At 34.6% G+C, this 20,348-nt stretch overlaps 1 protein-coding gene across 3 annotated transcripts; it reads right to left on the reverse strand.

The window, feature by feature from the left end:
• Window positions 1–1,558: 1,558 nt before the first annotated feature.
• On the reverse strand, window positions 1,559–18,922 carry RNF182 (ring finger protein 182). Of its 3 annotated transcripts, XM_016121283.2 has the most exons (4): window positions 18,681–18,922; window positions 8,634–8,785; window positions 7,920–8,052; window positions 1,559–4,727 (listed from the first exon to the last, which is right to left on the reverse strand). In XM_016121283.2, the coding sequence occupies exon 4, from the start codon at window positions 4,514–4,516 to the stop codon at window positions 3,776–3,778; it is 741 nt and encodes a 246-aa protein (XP_015976769.1). In that variant the 5' UTR covers window positions 4,517–4,727; window positions 7,920–8,052; window positions 8,634–8,785; window positions 18,681–18,922; the 3' UTR covers window positions 1,559–3,775. The 3 variants fall into 3 exon arrangements, with proteins under 3 accessions (XP_015976769.1, XP_015976772.1, XP_036092887.1); XM_016121286.2 differs by lacking the exons at window positions 7,920–8,052; window positions 8,634–8,785; XM_036236994.1 differs by lacking the exons at window positions 7,920–8,052; window positions 18,681–18,922 and having other exon boundaries at window positions 8,634–8,953.
• Between the last annotated feature and the right edge of the window lie 1,426 nt (window positions 18,923–20,348).

A 20,348-nucleotide genomic window follows, 5' to 3' on the forward strand; every position in this document is an offset into this window, starting at 1 on the left:
CTCAATTAAAGGGGCAATGTTAATATGTTGCTAATCTAATAAAACTCGTGGTTCATGAAAATGCTTGTAGAATAATTGCTCCAGGTATGTTTTAATTAAATCAAATTTCAACCACTTAAAATATATTAGTATAGATCCCTACTTAGTGCATATAATATTCAGGTTATCATTTAATTTTTTATTTTTGTATTCCTAAATTTAAAGCACCTTTTATGTCAAAACCATAAACATCTGTACACTGAGTATACTTAGATTTGGATTATACCAAGATTTAAATGGTATATAAGCAGTTAAGCTGAATCTGTATTGCCTCAGAACTCACTTGGAATTTACACAGATTTCAAGGTTTTGTTATTCACACTTTTTAAAAAAAAATCTCTTACACAAAAGTAAACTTATAAAGGAAGACTCAATAGTAAGCCTACAGTTTCTCACAGAGGAGTAAAAATTCAGGAAGGGTTTGAGGTAAAGAGAAGTAAACATCTAACAAAGGGGCAGAGATGTGGAAACTAAGAGTCAAACTTCAAGAGCAATTGGTTAAACTTTTTCAGGGATCTTACCATCAAGGCTTTGAGGAAAGCTCTAGAATAACATGTAGTGTTTCTGTGGTGTTATCAAAAGAATCAAGGCAAGTATTTGTTTTTCCTACAAAGAACATGAAAAAAAAACAAGTCTCAAGAAAATTCAGAAACGTGCAGAATCATAGTTTACCTCCATTGCAGTGTCTCACATGAACTCGCTTCCACTTCTTCTGTACCCCGGCAGTCATAGAGCTTATATTTATAACTGCTAAATCAGTTACAAGTTGCCTATCAATACTGGGTCCCTCTGGCTTCCATGTCCACTTGGTTGACATATTAGGACAATTCTTCAAACTCAGGGTGTCTTTGAGGCCTAGCAACTGTTTATAACCATGCAAATGCTCATTACTCAAGGGTCTCTCAGCACATAAGCATGAGTTCACACTCATGTTATTATTTAGCACAGGTAAGTGCTTTCCTTAATCTGATTCTTTGCTCTTTAATGTAGAGATTTTGGAAATGAATGAAACTATAACTCTTGATTAGCATATGAAACCAATTCACTAATTATCATAAACATTTAATTGCTACATATTCCTAAATTATTTCTATTTTACCTAACAATGGTCACATTTAGATATTTTTTAAATTTGCCCAGACCACATGAGGTTAGTGATTCCCCAACCAAATGTATTCTATTTTGTTGAACACCTAGGCAAAATATGAAAAACAACTCAAATTAAAATTGAAAACATACTAAAAGATAAAGATTTTTGTTTTATCTTCCCTAATTCTCCCCTGCTTAAAAAAAAAAGTATGAAGGCTTTTTAGAAGTATGATGGGTTAGATCAACTTTGTCAGAAGGTTCTGAAGTCTTCACACATATGATAAAGGCATTTGCTGAATCAAGGCTTTCTGGAAGTTCATGTTTGCAGCTTTCTAATGTAAAATAGAGGTCCAAAAATAATCATTAAATCTCAATGGTGAGTCAGAGAAATCAAAGTCTGGTTTGGAAATAATAACATTTTAATGGACAAACAAAACACCACACTGAATAAATATTGAAGCATTGTCTTTTTTTCACGCAACAGTATGAAGAGTTTTTTGTTGTCATACATTTAAACTCTTACAACCAAATGAACCTATTAGCAACTAAACAGAAAAAAAAGACTATTACAATACACAGAGAATTACAAGTTTAAAACTGTAGACATTATACAAATAAGCAAAATGCATAGTACCCATGTCCAGAGTTTTCTAGAAATCTCATCACATAGCTCACCAATTTATCTGCTATTACATTTCTAACATCAAATTTAACATCTTTTGTTCAGATAAAGTGAGTATTTAAAAAAAAAAAAAAACCCTTCTAAACACATAAGTCCAAATTACAAAATTTCTCCTAACCATTGTAAGTACTCTAAGTACAAATGGATTTTTGGAAATTGTATTCAAATACTATCCAAACTAGATTTTGTGAAATCATAAATGTATTTAGCTGTATCTTGGACTTAAATTCATTGGACCACACCCCACATATACTTTCCTGTCACATTTGTCTTGGGCATATGTATTCTCAAATAGTTATACAATTAAAATCAAACTGCTATTCTAAAAATAAGTGTCAATTTTTCCTGAATAAAGAAATTGGAACTGGTTCACTGTAACTATATCACGCAACAAATGTTTTATCACAAACAAGTTAAAGTAGTCTTAGTAATGCCCCTTTCTAAGAGTTATAAATATTTTAATGTTCATCATCAGTACTGGATTTTAGAGACTAAAAGGCGTTTTGTTGCCTAGTTTCTGTGGATATTCTATTCCTTCAAACCTGAAATATGCTAAACAATTTCTTCTCATAAATATATACATTCAACTGACCCTACATCAGGAAAAGAAATTAACTCTAGTCACATAGCATATACTTTTATTTGAAATAAATTGTGTAAGAACATGAATCCATTCTAAAATGGACTTAAAAACAATAGGGATAGCAATACATGAAGTTGTACTCCACCACCTCCACTTTACTCCCTTGAAGAGTCTTTTCAAGCAGGGTATCAGCTTGTGTATTTCTTACCCATCCTTTTGCTTTGCCTACTGCAATGCAGTCTTGCACATAAACCTAAAGAATTACATTTTAATTGACTCAGCAGAGTACAGCAAACTATTTAGGTTTGCAGCACATCATACTGTGAGCCAGAACATCTCATTCATTGTTTCTGGATTTCCACTGTCAGAACTTACCACCAAATTATTATAGGATTAAGTTAACTAAGTCCACAACAGAATTTAAAGTAAAATGGGGGAAAAAAATCCTCATAAACTTATAGCAACTAATTTAAGTGGGAACTGATTCAGGAAAAGGGGTGGGGCTAATTGAATAATGTGGTTTAAAAAAAAAACTAAACTAAAATGTTTTAAGGAAAGATGCAAATGAAGATGTCCAAGAACAAAACTGCTCTGCAAGAATTTCAGAGAAGATGGAGGAGAATGGAAAATAAATATGGGGAAAGGGTGCATCTCAAACACAAGTGGCCAAATTCTGTCATGAAGTTTACTTTGATGCATATGGCTTAATATTTTTAATTTCTCTTCAGTAATGGGGCAAAACAGATATTTAATTGAAACTGCACAAGGGAATGAAGCCGAGTTTCCTCTTGGCAAGTGAAATGTGCAAAGGGACAAGCACCTCAACTGGAGTAGCAGACCACAGAGAGCAGCATCAACTTAGAGAAAACAGCTGAAGGAGATTCAGGGGAGCTCCAACAACAGGGCTGTGGGGGAGCGCGCACTATTCAAATCAGTGTGTCTTGAAATAGATCTCCTCTTCCATCTGCTCCCCACTGTATACTATCAATGATGATGATAAGAGGAATCAATTCATTTCCAACCTTTTGCAAAGACCTCTACTGTGGTCTAATACCACCCCCCACTGCTTCTGTGTCTGTCTAGCAGGACTGAGTGAAATCTTGCCCTTTCTCTGGGAAGACTCACACAAAGAGCTCCGTGAAGGCTTAGCTTACACATTTTGCTTCTTTGTTAACACCTAAATAGAATTCAACATTTGTACTTCCAGCATACAGAAAAACCAATTGTGTCGACATTTGATGGAAAACAGATCACAGACATATGGCCAATGGCTTTGTCAATGTTATAATTGCTAATCATTGAGACTATAAAAGAAACTAAATGATAAATCACCTAACCTGAAACATGGCAATGTGTGTAAAGTTTCTTAGTTTGCATATAGATTAAGAAGGTGCCATACAGTCTAGAAATTCATGACACACACACTGGCAGAAACCATACACCATCAGAATAACAAGGCTGGAAGGGACGAGGCTGACAAAGATGACCCCAAGGGTGACCTTCTTAGAGACCAGCAAGTAGATCCCTAAGGGTAAGGAGCTGAAGTACAGTAAACCTAGCAACCACACCAACACCCGGATGGACGTCTGAAATAGCAGGGAGGTACAGTTCCACACAGTCCAGTTGTGTGACACAGTGGTAACAGAGTCGAAACTTGTAGGCCTATAAAATTCTACCACAGGAGTAGAGCTCAGAGATGGGGAGCTCTCTCTCTGCACCTCCATGATAGTTATAACCAGACAGTTGGAGGAAGTGTGAGAAGGACTGACGAGAGAGGCCAGCCTCTTGGGGGTCAGCAGCAGCTCGGTGGGGTTTTCTGGCAGGCACTTCTTGCCTTTGCCCCCACAAGTCAAGTTCACCAGGATGTTGTTGTCATCAGGCAGGCTACTAACTTCATCATCTGGCAGGCATGTCTCAAATCTACAGAAAGGACAGACGATGACACCTTGGGTGGAGTCCCCAAAGTCTATGATCTTGTAGAGGCATTTGGCACAAACCCTGTGACAACACTCCAGCACTTTGGGTTTCCTCTGTTTCAGATTGTATCGATTATAACAGATCTTACATTCAAGCTCATCGGAGACTTGAGACTCTGTGGCGTCTTCTGGCAGTTGACTAGCCATCTCGAATTCCGTATACAATCTTTGGCCGGATGTCTTGTGGAAGAACAATTCTGATTAAAGTGTCTCTCTAAATATCACATTATCCAAATGAGGCAGAGATATAAAATGGCAGGAAAAATAGTGACAGAAACCAGAAGTCTTCCAGGCATTTTCAGCTTCTCCATATAATTCTGTGTCTCAAATGCATATTTAGAAAGGCCACATGAGGGGTCTGCAAAGGAAAAAAGAGATTCTAATATAGTGAACAGTTCTTCTGAAAAGTGCTGTGTGAAATTTTCTGGGCTTCAATGATTAGAAGCAGTAGACTTAAAAGATTAAATCCCCTTCATCTTTTCACACATTTCTGCCCCAGGACAGAAAAGTGTTATTTCCATGCTTAGCTTTTTCCATCCATATATATAATAGTAAAAAAGGAATTAAGAATCTTAATGGTGTCAAATATACTCCCAAGCACTGTAAGTATGGCTAGATACAGAGATTTTCTCTCTGAAACTTGTAACAAATTCTGGTTTCCTTGAAAATAGAATGGAACACATATCAGAAAGGTACATTTGTAATCAAATTCTATCATTCAATATAGACTAATTCAAAGTGTCATTGGTATAAATACCAGTTGTCTAAATAGTTCTTAGGGATACACGAAAGATGGGAAACCTTAAGAATAAATGCTTACAGTGCATTTTCAGAAAGTACTTTGGTAGAAATGAGAGCATATTAAGTAGAGCTAACTGTTCTCACCTTCCCAGTGTAAAAAATCTGTTATATGGATTGTTATTTGACTACTCAATTTCAAACTTTTTGTCTCAGTACTAGTGTTGAAGACCATATCTACTCACTCAAGGAAGAGGTGAAGCTTATGACATCAGACATAAGCAGTATAAACAAGTAAAGTTGAATTCCCAAAAAAGAGAACACAGCTAACACGTGCACAGTCATAGTTGCAAACATGAGTTGCACTATCAAGAAGTACTCGACATTCACCTACTCACCTATTTTATTTCATCTAAACCCTTTTCTGCAGTGAACAGAAAGTATAACACAATCAATAGTCCTTAATGCTGGCCTTTAGTTGCTACTACTGGCTTTAGACAAATGGCTGGAGATTTATTTCATGTGCAGTTAGTTTCTCAATTGTCAGAAGGGAGAAGCAATATGAGAAATCTACAAATAAATGTTATTTTTCTTTAATATATGTGATTTTTTTGGTAGTAGATTTGTCTTAAATTAAATTTTGCTTGGAAAATATAAAAATGTATTTGAATTCCCGAGCACACCCCCAAGCAATAATAGCAGAAGGCTGCCGTAACAGTCCTGAGAAGGAAAGTCAAACTCTGTTAGAATTTAAAATTTTCCATGGACCATGCTGCCTTAACAGAGATGAGGCAGAAGGCAGCTAAGCTTGGATAATTTCTGAAATCATGAATCACTGGTTAATGAACACATATTATTTTCCTTTTTATTCATGACTTTAATTTTTTAACTGACTTACTATAATACAAGAATGTGTATGTAATATGATAGATATCAGTGGCAAGATATTCTTGGTGGGAAAATGAAGTCAATCAGTAAACAGACTCTGACATGAGCCAAAAAATGTTGGTAAGGCTTTAAAAAATTAAGTTTGCTGTATATGAATACATGTATTTCAAAATAGCTACCATAAGCCAATTTGTATAAATCCACTCTTGCACACACAAGAAAGGATGTACAGATACAAACATCAATTCTTCTATCCATTTTCCTTCCATGTGCCCTAAATATTTTCTTCATTCCTGATCCTGACCCTATTCAGAATACATACGCCACATCATTGTAAAACATGACTTTATCTTGCTCACAACTCTACAAAGCTGGCTTTTTATTCTCCTGTAGGGTGAACACCTTCAGGATGATAACCAAGGAACAAGAAGGTGTTCTATTGCTGTAACCACACTCAGTCTTAGCTGCCTTCACAGAATGGTACCTAGCCCTGGGCTCGTCACTGGTGATCCAGTTACTAAACAGCTCCCATTCATTCAGGCCTCTTGGTAGCCACACAGACAAAGGCCCATCCAAACCAAACATGTTAGTGTCTCTTTGCAGCTGCCTTCCCACTCAGCCTTAATGCCCTCTAAACTCCACATATACTGAAGTTGATGGTAATGGTAGAATTTGTAGCAGTCATTGCTTCCATTGCCATCAAGAGGACTCATGTATAAAAGTTGTGTGAAAAAGGAAAAGTATGTAAACATATACATAAAGATATGAGAAAAATAGAAAGTAAAATATTTAGTGAGAATAAATAAGCAAAATTACATCTAAAAGTACAGAAAATCAGAGTATACATAAACACCAACAAAAGGCTATATGTAACAAAAGTAGACATCTATCTTATGCCACTCACAAAAATTATCTCAAAATGTATTAGACTTAAATGTAAAACTGGAAACCATAAAACTCCTAGAAGAAAACATAGGAAAAAAGCTCCTTGACATAGTTCTTGGCAGTGATTTTTTTGAATATGACACCTAAAGTAGAAGAAACAAAACCAAAAATAAACATCAAACTAAAAAGCTTCTGCACACTAAAGGAACTGATCAACAAAGAAAATGATAATCTTTAGAATGGGAAGAAATATTTGCAAACTATATATAGATAATCAGAGGTTAACGTCTAAAATATATAAAGAACGTATACAACTAAATAACAAAAACAACAACGACAACAAATAATAATCCAATTTTAAAACGGGCAAAGGACCTGAATAGACATTTTTCCAAAAAATATGTATGTCCAAACAGGTATGTGAAAAGGCACTCAACATCACTAATAATAAAGGAAATGAAAATCAAAACCACAATGAGGTATCACCTCACACCTGTTAGAATGGTTATTATCGAAAAGACAAGAAATAACAAGTGTTGGCAAGGATGTGGAGAAAAGGGAACTATTGCGCACTGTTGGTAGGAATGTAAATGGAAAACAATTTGAAGGCTCCTCAAAAAATTAAAAACAGTACTACTATATGACCCAGCAATCCCACTTCTGGATATATATTCCAAGGGAATGAAAATATAATGTCAACAAGATAGTTGCACCCCAAGGTTCACTGCAGCATTACTTACAATAGTCAAGAAACAGAAACAACCTAAGTGTCCATCACTCAATAAATGGATAAAGAAGTTATGATAAACACACACACACACACACACACACACACACACACACACACACACACACACTGAATATTATTCAGGCATAAAAAGGAAATCCTGCTATTTGTGACAATGTTGGTGGACTCTGAAGACATGCTAAAATGAAATGTCATGCAAGTATCTCATAGGTGGAATCTAAAACACACACACACACACACACACACACACACATACACACACACAGATCTAAAAATTAGATTTGTGGTTACCAGAGGTGAGAGTGCAAGAAGAACTGGGTGAAGGTGGTCAAAAGGTACAAATTTCCCGTTATAAGATCAAAACAGGTACCAGAAACGTGATGTCCAATGTGATGACTGCAGTTAACACTGCTGTGTGATATATCTGAAAGGTGGTAAGAGAGTAAATTCTACGAGTGCTCATCACAAGAAAAAAACACCTTTTCTTTTTTTTTGTACCTATGAGACAACTGATATTAACTAAACTTAGTGTGGTAATCGTTTAATAATATATGTAAGTCAAGTCATTATGCTGTACACCTTAAATTTACACAATGCTATATGTCAACTCTATCTCAATAAAATTGGGGAGGTGGGAATGAAGATTTTTAAAAGGCTTATATGTGTATGTGAAAAGATATTATATTATCAGTATTTCATAATCAGTCACATGAATGCTTTCTGCACCAAGCTTCTAACCATTAGAACAGGAGCAAGAATGTTCTACGTTGGGCCTGCCACAATTTCTAGTTTATAATTCAGTGAACATAAATTATTTTCTTAGACAATATTGAGCTATTATTTGAAACAATGCTTTCCTTTTTCACAGAAACTATCAGGCCTTTGACTATGTTAAGATAGAGTTAAGTTATCATGACGTTCATATTTATAAAAACTCATATAGGGTACTGTTTGGTAACAAAAAAAATACTAAATGTTCAAATACACAATGGAAAAGACATCTACTTTAATTCTAAGATTAATTTTAGCAAATCCGTGCCATCAGCTTGAAATGCTTCATCGAGTCCCGCCTGAGAGTGGCACTTCTGGGCAGGACTGGCTGACGGCCTTGAGCTCCGGTAGCATTGCTGGAAATGCAGCCAGCGCAGTGTTTCTTCCTGGAATGGCATGAAACGGCATGGTGACTCTCCTGTTGGGAAGACAGGGTATCAACTGCTAGAGTTCTCAAAAAACACTTCATCGTCTCTTTACGGCTCTAAGGTGCCTCAAAGAACTCAAATAATAACCTAAAATCTATGACTTTATAGGGTTATGATTAGGGTTATGATTAGTTGTTATTTGGTCCTAAAAGAGAAACACTCCAGTCGTTCCTACTCTGCCTTCCTTCCATAACTGCAGACAGCAATGCTGATGTTGAGTGAAAGAAATCAGACTCTAAAGACCACACACTGTATAAGTTCATTCCTAGAAAGCTCAAAAAAAAGAGGCAAAACTAAGCTGTAGTAGGCATGCAAGTTTAGGTGGTAAAACCAAAAAGAAAAAGATGGGATTAGTATAAAAGTTAGGACAACAGACACCTTTAAGGGGACATTTTTCTGCCCTAGTTATCTTTCATGGTAAAAAGTTAAAAAAATCTGTGGCTAAATACTTCAGCTATTTTCACAGTCCAGATTGTTCTGTCAATGGATATTTTGGATCAACTTATCAATTATTCTTTTATGATCTGTAAGCTCACTAACTTTTTTTCATGAAATAGAAATGTCAGTCATTTATTTAACACTTAAATATCCAGGCAATATACTCTGGTTCCTCTTCAGATCGTATAAATCTTTCTCCTTTTACTAAATATCCAGGCATTACTATAAATCAATATTAAAATGAATGAAATCTTTAAGATGAGCAAGTCTGGAGCATTCAGATGAAAACAACCACTAAAAGTATGTCTCACCCAGGTACTGGGTAAAGAATCTGGCATACTAACACTGCTTTAAAAATAATTACATGTTATTATCTGAGGTAATGAATGTGTTAACTAATCTTACTGTGGTAATCATTTCACAATATATACATGTATCAAATCATGTTGTACACCTTAAACTTACATAATATTATATATCAATTATATCTCAATAAAGCTGGGGGGGTTTTCTTTTCCTAGAAAAATATATCACATATTCAAATATATGAAGTTAGTATTCCTTATTAATCACTTAAGTCTTCAATCATTTTAAAATCCTTTTAAAAATATACAAATAGATAATTACCGAATATAATTCCCATAAATCAACTTAAGCTATTGGACAAAAGACTATTTTCACTGCCCTAAATACATAGTATTATTTGACTCAAATCTGCTTCCTCCACTACTCAATTCCTTTGACACCAAAGATGCAAACTTGGCTTGTACAGTATTTTGAGCAAAGTGCCTCCTCACTGGACATCTGTTGCTTTGTCTACCTAGGATCTTTTTTTCTCCTTTAGAACACACTTTGCCTTCCCAGCTGCCGCTGCTTCTTTGGGGAAATTCCACATTCACTCAAATTATGTGATTGTGGTAGGGCTGTGTGCTCTAATCCCAATACTGCAGCTCTCTTCACTCCAAAAGTGTGGATTTGTGACCCAGGCCTGGCTCATCGCAGTACTCAGTTATTCCTCAGCTCACAAGAATCAGTCTAGGTGGGCATGTGACTCAAACCAGGCCTGTCAAAGCTCCTTCCTAGGACTTTTTTTATTTGGAGCTAGGGGAAAAGAAAATATGCCAGAAACCAGAGGAAGGAGCACAGAACCAGGAAAAAAGATATATGAAGGAACTGCCATGCCTTCCAGGGGGAGAATAAGAGAGAATGAAGCTAAATGTAAAAAGAGAAACAAAGGAAAGCAGGAGACAGAGATACAGATAACAGCAAAAGACAGACCATCTGATGAGAGCTGAACCGAGTTTCTGAATCTAATTGCATGTGAAGGCTCCTATGACCATAAATCCCGTTTTTTGCTTATGCTAGCTTTTTAGTTGGATTTCTGCTACTTACAACACAAAGAGAGCCATGATACAATTACCATACTATATTTGACTGTGAGAATTTACTGTGGCTTTAGATCTAGGTTCCTACTTAGTACAGTACTCCATAAATTATAAATAAATAATTGAATAAAACAACTCAGAGCCAATAGGAAATCTTTACTTTGAAAATTTCACTTGCACGTGTATGTGTGCACACACATGTGCCCATATACATGCAAATTTATATGTATGCACATATATATACACACACACATACACAAAAGTCATCATATATATTGTTGTTTACCTATTAGTAGTCTTTCTGTGTGTGTATATTCTATATTTGGTTAATTTCTCCTCTTCATTTCCCTCCAACTATATCAACCTGAACGCCACCCCTTTATTCCCAGTAACCCATATTAACTACCTGGTGTATTTTCTTCCATATATATTTCCATGTACATGTATTGATCCTTGTACATATAACTGTAAAGACATAAGCATATTTTTTCCAATATTTTTTTCTAGCTACTATACTATAGCCAGTTTTCTGAGTCTTGGCTTTTCTCATTCAATAATGCCTCATGAAAGTCTCTCAATTCAACTGAAACAGCCCTAAATTCCTTTCTAAACTGCTGCAAAATATTTCCTCATCTGGAGATATTGTAATGGAGCCAGCCATTCCTTTCTTGGTAAACATTCATTTATGTCCTTTATTTTTCCCAACACACTACTGCAGAAAACAACCTGTAATGTGCATCTTTACATACAGGTGTTTTTATTTCTTTAAGAGCAAAGGGAGTGGAATTCCTGGGTCATCCAGATATTACTCCTACAATATATTGCCAGATTGCTGTCTGAAAGACTATAACACATAGTACAACTGGTAATATGAGTACTCTTTTTTACCTAACAACAATGATGTTCCTGAACTTTAAAATTTGCCAGCTTGAGGAATGATAGATCATCATTTGAGTTTTGAGTATTTTGTTTTTTGGCCTTCTGCATTTGCTCTTCTTTAAACTACATATTAATATATATATATTTTATATATATATATTATATATATATATAAAGTATATATATATACACATTCGGTTGGATTACTGGGACTTTCTAGTCAATTTGTAAATGTTCTTTGTCATTACAGATATTAAACTCTTCCCTAGTATTCCAATCACTTCTCCAAAATTTACTATTTATTGGCTTAATATCCTTTGAAATACAAAATATTTACTTCTGTACAATATTATATTTATCTTTTCTCTTGTAGCTTCTAAGTCTCTAAACTTAGTTAATACTGTTCTTAATTTTGTACATGTAGTTATTTTCTTGCAAAATTTGTCTTGCTTTATTTTTCATTTTTACATATGGTATAAGACAGAATTCTAATTTTATTTTCTTCCAGGTCAAAAGCCATTTGTGTCAATTCCATTTGTTAAATAATCCATTATTTGCTGATTAAAATATAACCTTTGCCATATGTTAAATTCTCATGCATTCTGAAATCTATTTCAAATTTTCTGTTGTATTCCACTGATCTATTTGTCTAGCCATCTGCCTCATTCATAATAATTTGAATACTATGGCTTTTTAGTATATTCTGATAACTGATTAAGTCTCTCCTCAGTAGTCTTTTTTTATTTATTTGTTCAACTATTAAGTGCCTACTGTGTTCCAGATACGGTTATAGGTGCTAAAGATTCAACACTGAGCAAAATCCCTTTCCTCATGGAATTTACATTCCAGTGGTTTGGAGGATGTGAAGGAATTCTTTTCTCAACTATTAGTGGCACTTAACCTTCTATTATAAACTTTCAGATCATTTTATCAAAATTGAAAATGATTTTTGAGATTGGAATTGAAACAGCATCAAAATAGGTGCTAAAAAAAATACTTGTTAAATGATTGAATGCATAGTGATAGTAAAGCTGTTTAGTTCCTGACATTGCAATTTTATTGTTTTGCTGTTTAGAATGATACTTATTGTTGGTTTTGGTAAATGGTCCATTATATTAAAATGATTTCTATCCATTCTTTTTGTTCTTAACTTATACTTTTTATTAGTGATGTCTATAAATTTATTAAATTCTTTTCCGGCATCTATTCATATGGTCATATGGTTTTCCATCTTTAATTTGATCATGTGAGGGACTGCACAGATAGGTTTCCACTCTTGTATTCTTAGAATCAACCCTACCTGGTCTTAGTTGCATCCTCATATACACTGATGGGTTCTACCTGCTAATATTTTATTTAGAATTTTTGCATCTATATTCAAGTCTCCAGACTTGATTTGTACTCTATTGGGTTTTGTAGTTAAAATGCACGTTTATTTTACAAATGAATAAGGAGCTTTTCATAATCTTCTGAAAGTTTAAAAAATAGTACAATTATTTGCTTTTTAAAGGTTACATAAAACTCAGCTGTAACTCCGTATGATTCCATTGCCTTTTTAAGTGGTAGATTTTTAATCACTTTTCCAATCACTTTCATGGTAATGTCTTATGATGCAAATTTTCCAACTTCTTCCTGAGTCAAATTTGGACATTATATTTGACAAGGAAATAATCCATTTCTTCTGTTTGTTTTTTTTTTCAAATTCTCGCCATAGAGTTGAATGCAGTTACCTTTGTTATCCTTTTTGAATCACTCCAACATTTCTGAGTATGTCTTTTTTCTCATTTCTAATCTTGTAAATTTTTTGCTCTTTATGGGTTTTCTAATCAGACACATAAATCTGATATCTATTTTATTGTTTCAAATAACCACCTATTATATGTATCCTTTCTATAATTTTTGTTTCATTAACTTCAGCTTTTATCTTTATTATTTCCTCTTTCTAATGTATTTTAGTTTAGCTTGTTTTGTCATTCTTTTTTCTCTCTTCATAGGGTATACTGTCTTTAATAAATAATAAAAAATCTAAAAGCTGTAAAATTTCCACTATACTTTCACTCTCATGGTTTTTATAATAAATTGTGCTCCTTTTGTTGATTTCTAGATACCTTATAAATTGACTTTTCTTTTCCCCTTTAGTACAAAAGTTTAAAGAGTGTTTTTAAGTTTCCAAATAATAATGTTTCTCTTTGTTACCTTCTGTTATTTATTTCTAACATTACTGGATTATGATCAAAGAACAAGATCTATAAAAATCTCTTTTCCTTTGAATTTGTTAAGGTCTTCTTTGTGGTCCAGTATATGATTAAATTTTGTTAAAAATCCAGGAAAGAATATTCTGTATTCAAGGGATGTAATGTTCTAGCATATTTACTAAATCTAACTTTTTCGTTTATTCAATTTCCCTACCTTAGGGGTCTGTACAAAGTTAAGACAGGTTGAGACAAGTGAGAGAGGTTTATTAGTGTCTCACCATAATTGTATTTGTATTTCTAACAGTTTTGCTTTACAGATTTAGTGGCTATGTTATTTTATACACACAAGTTTATCTTCTTCATAAGGTGTGCCTTTTAGAAATCATTATATAATGTCTTTCCTTATCCTATTTATGCCTTTAACTTAAATACTACCTGTCTAAAACCAATGTTACTAGTTCTCCTGACTCTCTGTATTTGCCTGGGATCTTTGCCCGTCCTTTTATTTTCAACTTTCATCACTATTTCAAGTGTTTCTTCTAGACACCATATATCTGAGTTTTACTTTTTAACTCAGTTCAACATTACATTGACTTTTCTTTTCCCCTTTAGTACAAAAGTTTAAAGTGTGTTTTTACATTTCCAAATAATAATGTTTCTCTTTATTACCTTCTGTTATTTATTTATTTTTAATAGGAAATATCAGTTCAAGCACATTTAATATAAAGGCTGTTACAGTTGAACATATTCTTTCCTTTTCACTTGAGTTAATTAATTTAGAAAATTTTCCCCCTGCTATTATTTCACTTCATCTTCTTTTTGTTTAGATGCTTTTAGTTTTATACTCTTTTCTTGAGTATTTTTTTAAGAAAATGGGTAATGACATCTCTGACTTCTTGCATAACAGTAAATTTCCTTTACTCTGACAGGGAAGTGGCAGCTGATTTTCAGGCTGCTGGCTTTGTGTCTCCATGGTCTACAGAAGTTAATCCACTATCCCTAGCTTCCTGTGTCACAGACGAGAAATCTGCTGCTACTCTGAACTTCTTAATGGTAGTGAATTTGTTCTCTCTGCCAGGAAGCTCCTAAGATTTTGCTTTTTATTCTTAAGAGTTTGAGAGCTCTTCCAATATATACAGAGATGGTTTTTTTTTTTTTTTTTCCATAAATTCTGCCTGGAACTTGGTGAGCCATTTAAATTTATAGACTCAAGTCTTGATTTTTAAGCTCAGAAAATTTGTTTTTTTATATATTAATTATTGCCTTTTCTCTATCTGCTCCTTTTTCTCTTACTCGCTCACCTATTATACACATATTATATGTCCTGGATCTATTTTCTCTTGTGCATTCCGTCCTTTTATATTTTGTTCTATGCTTCCAGATTCTTCCTTTTGACCAACCAAGCTACTAATTCAAGTCTCAGGAATGACCATTATCTCCTTCAAGTCATTTACTGAAATGTTTGATTGGAAAATCACGCATTTCATCTCTGGGAAGCCTTTTCGTGCCACCCTTAAATCCCCTTATGTGCCTTACTGTTTTTTGTCAGACTGTCATCTGTCCTCATCTGCTGTTTTATCACACTAACCATGTGTTCTATCTTTTCTCAGAGACTGTCTTCTCTTTGGCTGCGGTGCCATCTTTCCTCTTTGTTATATCACTGGGGTCCAGGTCTAATTGTTGGAGGGTCCACGTGACTGTAGCCTTGTGAGTGGTGGTTTCCATGGCTGTGATTTAGCAGTGTAACAGCAGGAAGGCATGAGGAGGAAAGACTTTCTGCTCCAGTCTCCTCACACTCTCCCACCTCCAAGACAAGGAGAACTCAGCCCAAGTCTTCATCTTCTTCTTGGTCTCTTAGGGGATGCGCGTGCACACGCACACACATGCACTCGTGCACATACAGTGGGGTAAGGGTGATTTTTAATTTTCCTCCCAGGAGTCCCCCAACTGCTATAGATGAAGCTCTTTGTAGTATCGAATGCATGTGGATCCTCCCTCAGGACTTGTCAGGTGCCGGTCTTCAGTGCCAGCCAGCCCAGGAAGAGGGCCTCCAGCTGCTCCCCTTAACCTCAACTTCCACAGAACTCCAGGCTTTACCTGTACCCAGGGATCTGTTGGCTCCAGGAGTGGTTTGGGTCGGCAGAGGCAGAACGGAGTAGAATTGACAAGGGCAGGGTAGTGAACCAGTTTACTCTGCTATATCCCAGAATCCTTGACAACTATAATTCCCAGATATTTTTTTCAAATATTTACCAGATGGGAAAGGTGGGAATTTGTGGGAGAAAGGTTAATTTGGGGAAAGTACTGGCAGTCCTAATCATTTTCAGTGACTATTACATCAAGATATTTATCAAATACACTCATCCCAAGGTCATAACTATTTCTGAAATTTATTTTTTAAAAATTCTCCCTTCTGTATATTCTTTTGTTTTCCTTCTTCTATAGCAAACTGACCCCAAGAATCCACAGACCTGACATGAATTCCTTTACTTTTCCCTTGGTTCTTTTTCATAAATAATAGTTTTACATTGTTTTCAAGAAGTTTTATATTGTAAGTTTTACATTACAAGTCTTACATTGCAATTCAGAGAGTTGTATTTGCACATAAAAGTTATATCAAAAACTATTAGATAAGACTTCTTATTTTTCTATTTCAAAAACACTCATATATACTTTGTAAAACATAGGCTGTTTTGATATAACTCAGCTTTCCATGATATAATTCTTCTATTTCGATTTTAAATTTATTAGTAGACTATTTTACCTAAACATCCTTTGTCTTCCCCTATCATGCATACTAGGTTATTTGCAAATGGCTACAATTCTCCACAGTCCTATACAGACTTTGAGATGTTACTTTCTATTCATCCCATTAACAAGCAGAAGAATCTGCTTCCTCACCTCTTAAATCTGAAGTAGCCTGAAGAAGTCCAGGCTGCTTTTCCTAATGATGACAAGGGAGAGAAGCCCAGACAAACACCAGCACCAGTCCAAGTCATGTGAGACCACCACAGACTGATCAGCCTTGGCTGAACCACCAAGTGACTACAACCATCTGAATGAATGACCTCAAAAGAGACCAGCAAAAGAATCATTCCTACAGAGCCCAGCAAAAAATGCTGATACACTAAATCTATGAGCAAATAAAATGGCTGTTGTTTTAAGCCACTAAGTTTTAAGGTGATTTGTTTCGTAACAATAGATAACAACATATCAGGTTAAACTATCCCTTTCCAAACTAATCCAAAACTCATGTCTGTCTGAAGAAATTATTTTCTTCATTTATCAATGGCTATCATTCCTACCTAGAAGACTTTCTTACGTACTTTGATCAAAGTACTTTGTATCGGTCAAAATACAATATCTGTATATTCTTCTGAATATAAACTTTTATCATTTCTGTTACAATAACGTTTGTTACTTGAAAGAGTTTTTCTAGAAGCTCAAAATTTTTAGAAACACTGTATAACTTCACAATAGTCAAAGGTAATATAACTCCCATTTAACAGATGTGTAAATGCCACAGAAGGTTAAGCATTTTTTTTCAAGATTACATAAGAAGTCAGGAAAAAGGGATTTCAAAAACTAAGCTGTCACTGTAATCCTACTTTTTTACTTGTCCAGGGCTCTATCCTGTGTCCACTGTTCATATAAATTATTTATACATCTCAGGGTGAGTTTAGTTCCTTCAAATTATTTCTCATACAGGTTTCGTTTTGCCTGAATCATGCTCACAGAGTCCATCAACCATTTTAACTTGGCATTAATGGGATAGATTATATTTTCTCCTTATGAAACAGCAACAACTGCCAAGTTTCAATTCTTATTTCTTGAATCCTCTTCCCATTCTGGAAAATAAACATTATTAACATTGCTCTCTACATGATGGGACAACATATTTTAAAGGGTTTTCTAACAAAAAAAAACTGATACAAATTAAAGAATTGTCATTTTCATTATCTATGGTTCCTGTTTTTAGAGAAGGTGCTAAAGACTTACCTTTTAATTTCTTTTTGTGCAAAATGAAACACCACTCTTCAAACATTTTCACTTCTTGATCACCAGTTTTTATAACAGCCTAAGTTCTTTGACTAGTTGCTCTATTCCCCAAATATATGAGAGATTCTGGCACTTACAGCCCTATTCTTCTTTGTGAATAATCAAGGTAGAACTTTCTTTTTAAGCTCGGCTATTGATAAATGATACATGCTTGCCATCTTTCTAATGCCAAGTCTCTCATTCATAAAACCCTATGCTCCAAATCTCAGTATTTATGATACTTGAGTTTCAAATTAAATTTAAACCATACATGTGGCTTATACCCTCAGGAAAGTCCAGTTTTTCTATCTAGAGATTTGTAAATTGGCTTCCAGTTAGAGTATGAAAGACTCACATTACTGTTATTAATTACTAATCACCAATAATATACTGGTCTCAGTTCCAACTACCATAGTTCTCCCTTAGGGAACAGTAACAATATTTGTAGTTTAGTATAGTGTGCTCGGAATTGAGGTTTCTGCTATGCCTTTTCACTGAAAACAATCCTTCTTACTATACTAAAAGGGTCTAACTTGGAAAACTCTAAAAGAGTAGGCTCAACAGGTGCCAAGCTATTCATTCTTGAAGAATCAATAGCTAATTCTAAATGAATTTAACCTATAACACCAATAACCCTTAATGGTTACTTGACAGCATATTGAGCATCTTCCAGCAAACTTCCCTTGAGATTAAAACTCTTTACCACTCCTCCAAGACCAAGCAATTTAATTGGATGGTGAATTACGATCTATTTATTAAAATACAGCCAAGTTAATGATCTAGAATTCTAGGCTATTAATTTTGGATAAGAGGCCACTATTTATACATATAGAGGAGGGATTTATCATGCATTATTTGCCAGCAGCTTTAAATCAATGAATGCCCAACAATGAGAAAGGAAAAACAAATACTCCTCACCCTATGTTTAGTCATCCACATCTGCAATCTCAGGACCCTGGATGTGCAGCCAGGAGCATGACCATCACTTGCAGGCAGTCTAAAATAGAAGCACATAGACTCTGGAATCAGGAGACCTAAATTTGGGACCCAGCTCTGACATCAACAGTAATATGCTCTTGGACTAAGAAATAACACCTTCTTCACAAGGTTGTTGTGAGGATTCAATGAAATCATGTAGTTATAAATATTTTCATAAATAAGCACTATATGGATGTTTTTAGAAATAATGTACTTATTGATATTTTTAAAGTACTTCAGCATTCTAACTGGTACTAGATATAAAAATATGCATTGAACACAGTATCAAATGGTACACAGGTTTTCTGTCTATAGGTAGAGCACAGACCACGCTGAGCATAATCTACCAATGTTGCAAATTGTAATAATTTCCACTACCTGATGATCTGAAAAGGAAATCTCACTATTTTTTTCTTGTTTTTTCTATCTCTATGGGACATTGACAGATAATATATAGGTCATATAAATTTATATCATTTGCTTGGTATCTTACTTTTTATTTGGAAGAGGCAAACAAAGATATAATTTTAAAAGATCAAGGGTAAACAGAAATACAGCCTGCAAATTACACTATTAAAAGTGACTGAGTCCTTTTTCATTAGACAAATCTCTTTGATATTAATTCCTTTCTCCATAATTTCCCTTTGCCAAAGTTTAATAAAACCCTCTAACCATATCAAAAGAACGAAATGTCTAAAAAAACTTACATAGGTGATTTGCACCATTTATACAATTTCAGACTTAGACAGGAGGTTAATTATTTTGATGCCAATTTCACTAAGTAAAACACTACATACATATTCTCTCTCTCTCTCTCTCTCTCTCTCTCTCTCTCTCTTTCTCTCTCTCTCTCTCTCCCTCCCTCTCTTTCTCTCAAAAGTTCCCCCTTCTTCCAAACCAATGTATCCACCTTTCCTTTGGGAGACACACCAAAAGTCAAAAAAGGACACAATTATACATCTGAAGCCATGACTGAAAATCACAGACATTCCATATATTTTTATCAATATATTAGTAATTGATAAGAAAGTCATCTTCAACTGCCATAGAAACTCACTTAAAAGAAGAACAGCTGAATTTTAAATCTTGATAGACTCATGATACAGACCTCTTCTGATACTATCTCTTTCATTTAATCTTGATAGAGTCACGATACAGACGTCTTCTGATACTATCTCTTTCATTTAATCATTCAACAAGTATTCACTTAGTGCCTATTATGTGTCATGCTATGTGCTAGAAGCTAGGGAACTGCCTAGTGGACATCCACTTGTATTCTTACAAACATTTCAACTTTAAGTCTAGGACAAGTCTTCATCCTCATCTCTAACCCTTACCCAGCATAGTTTCTCCATCATAATAAAGGTCACCATCATTCTTTCAGTTTTTCGGGTCAAAAACTGGGACTCATGTTTGATTCTACACTGTTTTTCACTGCTCACATCCAATGAACTGGCAAGTCAAATCAATTCTACCTTCAAAGTGTGTCTCCAATATTCCAACTTTACCTAGTCTTTGACCTTATTCATTACAAAACTACCTCCTAATTCATCTTCCTGCTTCTAACTTTGCCCCATTACAAGCTATTTTTTTTGCAATAGCCAAAAG

Source organism: Rousettus aegyptiacus, unplaced genomic scaffold (genome assembly GCF_014176215.1).
Source record: "Rousettus aegyptiacus isolate mRouAeg1 unplaced genomic scaffold, mRouAeg1.p scaffold_m13_p_1, whole genome shotgun sequence".
Lineage (NCBI taxonomy): Eukaryota > Metazoa > Chordata > Mammalia > Chiroptera > Pteropodidae > Rousettus > Rousettus aegyptiacus.